Source organism: Indicator indicator, chromosome 29 (genome assembly GCF_027791375.1).
Source record: "Indicator indicator isolate 239-I01 chromosome 29, UM_Iind_1.1, whole genome shotgun sequence".
NCBI lineage: Eukaryota > Metazoa > Chordata > Aves > Piciformes > Indicatoridae > Indicator > Indicator indicator.
The window spans coordinates 7,917,895-7,927,938 of NC_072038.1; the positions used below are offsets into that span (position 1 = coordinate 7,917,895).

A 10,044-nucleotide genomic window follows, 5' to 3' on the forward strand; every position below is an offset into this window, starting at 1 on the left:
GGAGGATGCAGGCAAGAGGAGGGTGCCAGCAGGGGCAGGGAGGAGGAAAGGAGGCTGGGAATGGGTGGAGGGTATGAAGAATGCTACAGGAGGGTGCAGGCAGGAGAAAGATGCAGGCAAGAGCAAGATGTAGGCAGCAGGAGGGTAGGCAAAAGAAGGATACAGGCAGAACTATTATGCAGGCAGCAGTGGGGTGCAGGCAGCAGGAGAGTAAGCAACAGGAGGGTGCAGGCAGCAGGATGAAAGGAGGAGGATGTAGAGAGCAGCGGCAGGATGCAGGCAGAAGGGTGCAGGCAGCAGGAAGCGCTCCCACCCCACGTGGAGACAGACGGACAGGCAGAGCTCTCATGCCATTGGCCTCGCAGCAGCCAATCAGAGGGTGCGAGGATGCAGAGCCGGGCTCTCATTAGCTGGCGGGGAGCCCTTTTGTTCTCAGCAGCCGGGTGCTGTTAACCCTTTCGCTCCTGCCAGCAGCTGCGGGGGGGGGAGGTGATCGGTAGGGGCGTGCCTGGGTGCGGGGAGGGATGGGGGGAGTCACGGGGGTGTGAATGGGGGGGGGGGGGGGGGGGGCTGTAGGACTGCGACGAGGTGTGTATGGATTGGGAGCGTTCATGTGCGCCGGGTAAGTGACGGGATGGGGGGGGGGTGGGTAGAATTGCGGGGCGAGGCGTGGGTGTTTGGGGGGGGGGGTTGCATGGTGTGCAGGGCTTGCGGGGAGCAGGAGTGCAGCGGATGGGGGCGCTACACAGGAGTGCGGGAACACACAGACGCAATAGGGCGGGGACGAGTTGCAGGAGGGGTTTACAGGGGTGCTGCAGAGGTTGGAGGGGGTCTGAGTGGGGCCCTTCCTGCCCCCTCCTCCCCGGCACCGCCCGAGCTGAGGCCGCGCGAACTCGCGTCACGCGGCGGGGCCCTGCTGCCCCCTGGTGGCCACACTGGGACAGGACAAACCCGAGGAGAGGGGTCGCGGGGGGCGTTGGGGCTGTTAGAGGGCTGGGGGAGATGGGGGTGTGTGGATGGACAGGCGGACAACAGAAAGGATAGACGGACAGCTGGGAGGACAGAGGGGCTGGGCGGCTGTAGGGACAGACGGACAGTGCAGGGATGAACGGGTGGACAGATGGGTGCAAGGAGGGATGGACAGCTGGACAGACAGATGGAGAGATGGACAGATGGATAGGTGCAGCGATGGACGGATAGATGGATGGAAGTAGGGATGGATGCAGGGATGGAGGGATGGAGAGACTGGTGCAGGGATGGAACAGGGACAGACAGCTGCGGGGCCGGATGGATAGACGGGCAGACAGGTGCAGGGAGGGCTGGGCAGACGGGTGCACCGAGATGGACAGACAGACGGTCAGACTGCTGGGCATGGTGCTTGGTGATGGGGGGTGGAATGCAGGCATCCCAGGGGACTCCTACGCTGTGCCCCAGGCAGCAGCAGGGGAAGAGGCCGCTGGGGGTGTTGCTGAGGAGCACACAGGTCTGCACCCACTCGCTTTGGCCCAGGCTGCTTCACCCCTGGCAATGAACACCCAGTATGCCCAGCCATGGCCTTATCCTACACCTCTGTAACTGCCACACACAGGAGGGGTACACCCTCAGCCCTCCCCCTGTACCCCTAAACCATCAGCTAGGGTCACATGGCACTCCTAGCAAGTGTCCCCATCCTCCTTGGTTCATAGTGAAGAGGAAGAAGAGCTGGAGACCACTGTGCCAGGACAGGCTGATGGGCAGCATCCCCATTGTGCTGTGTGCCCAGTGTCTCCAGGCTGGGCAGTGTGCCTGGGAATGGGGCAAGAGAAGCCCAGAGTACCAGCCCAGCACCAGGACATGGCAGCTTGTGCCCAGCTATGCCATGCGGCTGAGTGTCACACCAGTGTGAGCTGGGTGAGGGCCTGGATGAATGGTGCCATGTTGGCAGCAGATACAGCAGATAACTGCCACAATGCCCAATCTTAGGGTGCTTATTAATTAGCAGGTGTCAGGGAGAGAGAGGGTCTTGGCAGTGCCACAGGGCATTGGATCCAGGGGACTCACACCCTCCCCATGGCAAAGATTACACCTTGGGGGAACCCATAGCCCCAAACCCCACCAGCATCACAGCTGTGGAATGCCACAGACCAGTGCCAAGCCCTGTGCCAGGCTGTGAGGAGCTTCCCACCCCACACCCCCACTTATGCCCTACACAACAGCACTAACAAACAGGCAGAGCTGTGCCAAACCCATTCCTCTGGCAGCATCCTAGGATGGGATGGCAGCACAGGGATAAGGGCCAGGAGGGCATCACCAATCATGACCTCTCCACCACTTCCTTGGCACCTAAACACTAATTTTTATCCCAGACATGTCACCCAACTATTTCTATCCCAGAAGTGCTATCACAGCCTCACCCAGAGGCTCTGCTAATCACCAGCTCTGTGCCAAGTCGTCTCCCATTTGTCACCTACTGGGGACAAGCCCCAGGCCATAAGACCCCACCCCTTCCTTTTGTCCCCTTCCCAGCCACACAGAGAGAGGCACCACGGGTGGAGGTTTACTGCAGCGCTTTTTTTCTTTATTTTCCTTACACAATGAGGTGTTGTCGGGCATTAGAATTTTCTCAACTTTTCAGATGACAGTTTACAAATTTTGGTTTCCTACCGTCAGGTGAGAGAACATTAAGGCAACGTACAAAAAAAAAAGAAAAAAGAAAAAAATCTGACATAAATTAAAATGATGTGTAAATTTACAGGTGTAAATGCAAAAAAAGTTTCAGCAACTCAAAAGTTGAGTAACTTCAGCCCCGTGGTGATGTCGCCTGGGAGGGGGGTGGGAAGGAGGAGGAGAATGAAGAAGAGCTGGTTTGTAAGGCTCGGAGGACATGATATGTTTGTGTGGGTTTTTTTTTCCCCAACCTTGCTAGAACGGCAGCAACAGAAGTGAATTCTTGATGGACTCCTACCAGCCTCGACAAGGAAAACCTGGAATACTCCACACTGGATGCATGGTGAAGTCTGACTCCCAAAATACCCTGTACACACCAGTCCGGTCCCGGCACAGAAAGGGACAGGCCACTGTCAGTGTCAGGAGCTTGCAGGAGCCCTGCTCAGCACAGGCTCTCTCCCCCAGGCCCAGGAGTGGAGCTGTACAGAGTATTTTGCTCAGGGAAAATGCTTAAAACTTGAATAAACAAGATAAAAAAATAGGAAAAAAAAATTAAACAAAAAAAATCATCAAGTGACAGCTTGACCATCCAGTGCTGACATTGGTCTAACATCAGGTACAGACTTTCCAAGGGCAAGTTTCTTTTGACAGAAGGCTTATTCCAGTTTGATGAGGCTAGCATGAGGTGTCTCGATTTGCCTGGGCAAACATACACTAGAGTGAGACGACTCGGGTGGTGGGCACACTGGGCACGGCTGGGCTGCGTGCCCACCGGCAGTCCATTTAGAAGCATTTACGGTGGACGATGGAGGGGCCAGACTCATCATATTCCTGCTTGCTGATCCACATCTGCTGGAAGGTGGAGAGCGAAGCCAGGATGGAGCCACCAATCCAGACGGAGTATTTGCGTTCAGGAGGAGCGATGATCTGCAAGAGGAGAGCAGCAGCAGTCAGAGCAGTCTGTGGACTTCCACCGCCTCCACCTTCCCCCCTCACCAAGGAGCTGTTTTCTTACCTTGATCTTCATTGTGCTGGGTGCCAGGGCTGTGATCTCCTTCTGCATCCTATCAGCAATGCCAGGGTACATGGTGGTACCACCAGACAACACTGTGTTGGCATACAGGTCCTTCCTGATGTCCACATCGCACTTCATGATGGAGTTGAAAGTGGTCTCATGAATGCCACAGGACTCCATGCCTGGGGAGGTGAAGAGTCAAAGGCTTGTTAGTACCTCAGGTTCATTAGCACTCACTGCAGCACCTCCTATTGGTCACACCAACCCCACACCTCCTCCTGGTCATGCCAACCCCACACCACAGAGGTACCACCAAGCCTGGCCCACACCTACCCAGGAAGGAAGGCTGGAAGAGGGCTTCTGGACACCGGAACCTCTCATTGCCAATGGTGATGACCTGACCATCAGGCAGCTCATAGCTCTTCTCCAGAGAGGAGGAAGAGGCTGCAGTGGCCATCTCCTGCTCGAAGTCCAGGGCAACATAGCACAGCTTTTCCTTTATGTCACGGACAATTTCCCTTTCAGCTGTGGTGGTGAAGCTGTAGCCTCGTTCTGTCAGGATCTTCATGAGGTAGTCTGTCAGGTCACGGCCAGCCAAGTCCAGACGTAGGATGGCATGGGGCAGAGCATAACCCTCGTAGATGGGCACAGTGTGGGTTACACCATCCCCAGAGTCCATAACAATACCAGTGGTACGACCAGAGGCATACAGAGACAGCACAGCCTGGATGGCCACATACATGGCTGGGGTGTTAAAGGTCTCAAACATGATCTGAAAGGAAGAGAACAATCAATTAGCACTGAGTAACGAGCTGGGTCAGCTGCACTCAACATTAGAACACGCATGCTGACATGCAAAAACAACCAGTGTGTGAAGGAAAAAAACCAAAGAATGCAGGCAGAAAACACAAATGAAAGAAACCTGAGGCGTCAAGGAAGAAATGCCAGATGTACAGAACCCTAAATACATCGGGAGAAAAGAAAAAATAATAAAAACAAAACTCAGGTTTAAGATGTCGTAACAAAAGGAGATTTGTGAACAAGATGAAAGTCAGGCACAGCTGCTGGGTGAGGGACAGTACCTGCGTCATCTTCTCTCTGTTGGCCTTAGGGTTGAGGGGAGCCTCTGTGAGCAGCACAGGGTGCTCCTCGGGAGCCACACGCAGCTCGTTGTAGAAGGTGTGGTGCCAGATCTTCTCCATGTCATCCCAGTTGGTGACGATGCCGTGCTCGATGGGGTACTTCAGGGTGAGGATACCCCTCTTGCTCTGCGCTTCATCCCCCACGTAGCTGTCCTTCTGCCCCATACCCACCATCACGCCCTGTGAAAGCCGAAAGCTGAGTCAGCGCCCGCCAGCCGGCAGCACCGCCCCGGCCCTCCCCTTCCTCCCCCTCCCCTGGCTTTTCCTCCCGCCTACCTGGTGCCGCGGGCGACCGACGATGGAGGGGAACACGGCACGGGGAGCGTCGTCCCCGGCGAACCCGGCCTTGCACATACCGGAGCCATTGTCAATAACGAGAGCGGCGATTTCCTCTTCCATGGCGGAGACTCTGCGGGGGAGAGCGGGGGGCGGAGGACTGGGTCAGAGCGGCCACTCCCGGAGGCCGTGCTGGCGATGGGCCAGGCCCGCCCGTCCCCGTCCAACCCCCCCTGCAGAATGGACCCTCCCGCGCCGCCGTTTGAATCTCCCGCGCGCTGACGTCACCCGCCATCGCCACCAATCGCGCCGCGTCCTCCCCACCCCACCACGGGCCCATTCCGACAGGCGAGACCATTCCACTGCGATGCGGGGGAGATACCGGACACACGCAGACGCCACGGCCGCAGCCCATCCCGAGTAGGACCGTGCCCGCCGCCGCCGCCCCCCCCCCGGGGGTTGTAGAGGAAAAGGGGCAGCCGTGCTGAGGCCCAGGCCCAGGCCCCAAGGCCGCCAGCGCAGGTACCTGTGCGGGGGAGGCTGCTCTCGGCGCTAACGAAACGCTGCCGCCTGGTCCGCTGCCGCCGGCTGAGTGAGAGCGGCCGGCTCCCAGCCCCGCGCTTTTATACCTAGGGGGCGGCGGCTCCACCCACCCGGCCGAGAACATCGCCATATATGGAGATCTTTCAGAAACACGCCTTCTGATTGGCTGGCGCGCACCCGGCCACGTGGGGTGGCTGACGGGCTGCCTCCGCCCCGCGGCACCCCGGAACCTGCATGGGGCTAGGGGGGTGGGGGGGGCGATAGTGACCCCCGGACCCAGTGGAGACCCCCCCACCCCATCCCGGCAGCACCCCCCGGGCACCCCGCCGCCAAGCACCGCGTAAATCCCACCAGGCAGCGCCTGGTTCCCCTCCGGTAGTGCCTTGTACCCCGCGGGCCTCACCGGGCCTGGCCCCGCACCCCGAAGGTGGCATCCCCCCCATCTCGCTTGCCGGGGCAGCACCAGACTCCCCCCACCGCGGGCAGGACAGCCGCCGGCAGCACGTGCACCCCTTGGGCAGCACGTGCACCCCACCCACTCCATGTGCACCCCACCAACGGTGTGTGCACCTCACCCCCAGCCACCCCCGTGCAGCACCGGGCACTACTCAGGCAACAAATGCATCCCCCACCCCTGGTACCTGCACCCCACCCACAGCACCCAGGATCCCCCATGCAGCATCGGGCACCCCCACCCACTGCATTGGGCAGCACCTGCATCCCCCACCCACAGCACCTGCACACTGTGGGCAGCACTGGGCGACCCTTGGGGCTGGGTACCCTTAGTGCCCACCACCCCTTAGACAGTGCAGTGCACCTCAGACTGTCCCTGGCTGCAGCCCCAGAGTCTGGCATTGCTGCCCCTGAGAGTGTTGTGCAGCCATCATACCCTCATGGGTAACACCGTGCATTCCGTAGGTGATTCACAGGGCACTGGCATGTGGATTGAACGGCTATGGGCACCCCCTGACCATCCATGCTCCTGCCACCATCTATAACAGGCCCTGAAGCCAGTGCAGCACCTGCACCCTACAGACAGCACCCTGCACCCTTCAGACAGCACAACCTGGCAGTGCCAACCCACCTACAGCACCAGCCAGCAGCACAAAGCACCCTGAAAAACTCTGCTGCAGCTTTGTGCACCTGATGAGGGTGCTGACTCCCCACCACTGGTGCTGTGCACCCCACGGACAGCATCCTGGCTGGGGATGGCATCCCCAGTGGATAGCTCCCAACTGCATTGATTCACCCAGAACCACATCACCCAGCAGGCATCGCGGCCTCAGCAGCCCCTACCAGCCTGGGGCCTTGCTCCAGCCTTGTCAGGGAGTGCCATGGGCTATGTGCCCCACACTGCTGCTACGTGTCATGGGCATAGCTCACACCAGTGCACTACGCTAGAACTGTGCCAGGTAGCCATACGCCATGTCATGTAGCCATGCACTACACCAGAGACCCACATCACCCAGCGTGGCTCCTGTGCCAGTTGGCCACATGGAAGTGTGACTGGTGGCCTTCCCATCACCTGCATCCACGCCAGGAACAGCAGGTGAAGCTTGCCATTCTCCAAGGAATTCCCAGCATCGCTCAGGGATGCAGAGCCACATGCTCAGGCCTTCCCTGACAGGCCCTGGTACCACCAACGGCTGAGCTGGGATGGGTGGCATGGAGGCGTGTCAGGGATGCAGCAGCCTAGGAGAGTAAGGGTGGAGGGTAGTGGCACTGAGTGGGTCACAAAGGGATGGTGGTTCCTGCAGGGGTCCTGGCACAGCCTAAGGGGTCTCATATTCCCATGCCAATGCCCTGTAACTGATCTGGCTCAGCGTCCCTGTAGCCCAGCCAGACCTCGGGGCTGGTGGCTGGGTGGGTGTTGGCACATCTGCTTGGGGGTCTGATGCGGGGAGACTGTGCAGTCACATCCCCCGGCTGGACCCTCTCCACACAGCACACAGCACACAGCGGCAGGGACGCCTCGGGGTCCACAGCCACAGGACTCAGGTCATCCCCGTGGACACGGACACTGCGGATGGGTGGGTCTCGGGCAGGACACACCGTGGGGACGAATGCGGCGCTGCGGGGAAGGATCTCATCGATACCGGGGAGCGGGGGGTGGCCAGGGCGGTGCCGGGTCCTAGCCCCGGCTCTTCCTCCTGCCCAAACATGGCAGCGCCGGTGCCCGGTGAGTAAGGACCGGGCAGGGCAGGGCCGGCCCGGCCCCCGGGGTGCCCCCGCGATGCGGGGCGGGCGCAGACAGAGCGTCCCGGCCGTATTTGGAGACATCAGGCCGGTGGCACCGGGACGCCCGGCCCCGACACCGCCCCGTGGACCTTGGCCTGGCCGGGGAGAGGAGGAAGGGCCGCACCCCGCCCCGCCTCGCCGCCCGTCACCGTGGTGATGCGGGTGTGTCCCTGTGTCTCCGGCCCCCTCCCTCGCTGGTGCCAGTGCGCAGGCTCCGTCGCCGCGGTGACACAGTCACAGTACCCTCCCGTCGCCCTGGTGACGGCCGGGTGTTGGCGCGGGGAGGGCTAACAATGGGGTGATGGGGTGGGGTCCCCAGGGCACCAGTACCCGGCACCCCTAATGCTCCACCTGACCCCAACCTCATCCCCAACCCCGACACTGATTCCATCCTAACCTCTCGGACTCCCACCCCAAGCCTCGGCGCTGACTGCCCTCGGGGATGTCAGGCACAGCTGAGCGTGCCCCCCGTACCGCGTCACCCACCAGCTCTACATCAGGACTGGCACCACACTCGGGGGGCATCCAGCCCAGCACGCCTCAGTCCAGCACACCCCAGTCCACCCAGGAAGGGCATCGAATGGAAACCAGGGTGGGGCCTCCAAGTCCGGGTCCCTGTGATGCTGTTGTGAGGAGGGAGGAGTCCAGCTGTCCCCAGGCTCTGGTTGTGCAGGGACAGGCTGCACCATGGGAGAGGGCCCCCCCGCGATGGGAATCTGACCCCCACCGGGGGGGGGCAACATGTATAAATACAGCTCACCGTTGCTCGGCCAGGCAGGTGCTGGTGGGCACCCGCCAAGAGCTGGTACTACCACAGTGCCAAACCCTGGGGGATCCATGCCTTTCCCCCCTCCCCAGTCCTGGACCCACTGGACCCCCTCAGCCTTTGCAGGACCTTGACCCACTTATTCCCCCCCATAGCGAAAGCTGACACGTATCTGTTTCGGCAGGGGTCAGTTACACTGTGGCACGCAGCACAGCCATGGCTCGGGTAACGCAGCAGCCGGGGGAATGCAGTGCCCCCCCCCCCAGCATGGTAAGAGAGAGACCAGCCATGAAAAAGTCATGAGGCACCCAATCCCCAGGACCTATTTTCAGGAACAATAACTGGGCACCGTGCTGACACCAGAGCTTCCAGGCTGGGGGGAAGGTGACAACAGAAGCATCAAGACCTGGTCCTCACTGTGGTACAGCAACATCACTGGTGCATGGCCATCACAGGTGGACTGAGTGTCTCAGTGCTCCAGTAGCCATGTCCAGTGCCAGCGTTGCCAGAGCCCATTCCTGAGTGTGCCCAGGTGTCTCCAGTGGAGTGTGGACAAGGACAAAGGTCCCTCCATCTGTGTCTGCTCCAGCTGAGGGGTCTCAGCTGGGCAGGGCAGGAGTGGGGACTGTCCTCTGCACCCCTGTCACCTGCCAAGACAGCACACCCACACCAAGGTCGTGAGCTTCAGGTGGTCTCAGTCCCATGGTGGTGGAGGACTCCACAGACTGGGGGATGGGGGATCCCAGCCATCGCCCTGGTGGGATTGTTGGGGGGGCATCTGTGACCCCGATCCTGCAGGAGGGATTTGGGGCCACAGGACAGATGGAGGCCAAGGGCCCCAAAGCAGGATAAAAGGTTTAAACTAATCAAAATGCCTGGCTAATTGGTAAAGGCGCTTAGGGGCTGGCCGGGAGGCGGCACGGCTGGAGGTGACCTGCTGCTGAATCCGAGGGGCTGGTAACCTTAGCCTGCCGGGAACGGATACGCCGGCCCGTGCCCGGATCGGGTTCCCACCCAAGTTTTCCACCCGTGGCTCTGCAGCAGGACTGGCAAGAGCCGGGGGCCGCGGTGACGGACGGTAGTGTGGCCACGCTACCTGCGGAGCCAGCCGAGGGCTTCTTGCGGTGTCCCCTCGCCCAGGGTTTCGGTGAAAGCCCCACTCCAGGTAGCGGCCACGTCGGTGCCCGCCGCAATCTGGACGGATTTCGTAATCCTACCTGCGGCTAATTAAACGGTCTGCGGCCCCCGGTGCCCCCCCCGCCGTGCCCATCCGTGCCAAGCCATCCCAGTGGGACCAGTGCAGCAGCGGCATCAGGGCAGCACAGAGATCAGCCGACCGGTCCCGCCGCGGCGCCTGGGTTCGGCAGGGCCGGGGAGCCCCTGCCGGCCCCCTGGGGGCCATCCCACGCCTGCGGAAG

General features: G+C 60.7%; 1 protein-coding gene across 1 annotated transcript; it reads right to left on the reverse strand.

Moving 5' to 3' along the window:
• Positions 1–2,540: 2,540 nt before the first annotated feature.
• Positions 2,541–5,654, reverse strand: ACTG1 (actin gamma 1). The gene is made up of 6 exons (XM_054393846.1): positions 5,606–5,654; positions 5,080–5,212; positions 4,744–4,983; positions 3,995–4,433; positions 3,662–3,843; positions 2,541–3,573 (listed from the first exon to the last, which is right to left on the reverse strand). The coding sequence occupies exons 2-6, from the start codon at positions 5,200–5,202 to the stop codon at positions 3,430–3,432; spliced, it is 1,128 nt and encodes a 375-aa protein (XP_054249821.1). The 5' UTR covers positions 5,203–5,212; positions 5,606–5,654; the 3' UTR covers positions 2,541–3,429.
• Between the last annotated feature and the right edge of the window lie 4,390 nt (positions 5,655–10,044).

What these genes read in the sequence shown, in the direction of transcription:
- ACTG1 (XM_054393846.1), bottom strand. Translation starts at nt 5,202, where the DNA reads ATGGAAGAGGAAATCGCCGCTCTCGTTATTGACAATGGCTCCGGTATG. An exon ending in TCGGTCGCCCGCGGCACCAG is followed by an intron (nt 4,984 to 5,079) that starts GTAGGCGGGAGG and finishes CGGCTTTCACAG; the next exon opens with GGCGTGATGGTGGGTATGGG. An exon ending in ACAGAGAGAAGATGACGCAG is followed by an intron (nt 4,434 to 4,743) that starts GTACTGTCCCTC and finishes TCTTCCTTTCAG; the next exon opens with ATCATGTTTGAGACCTTTAA.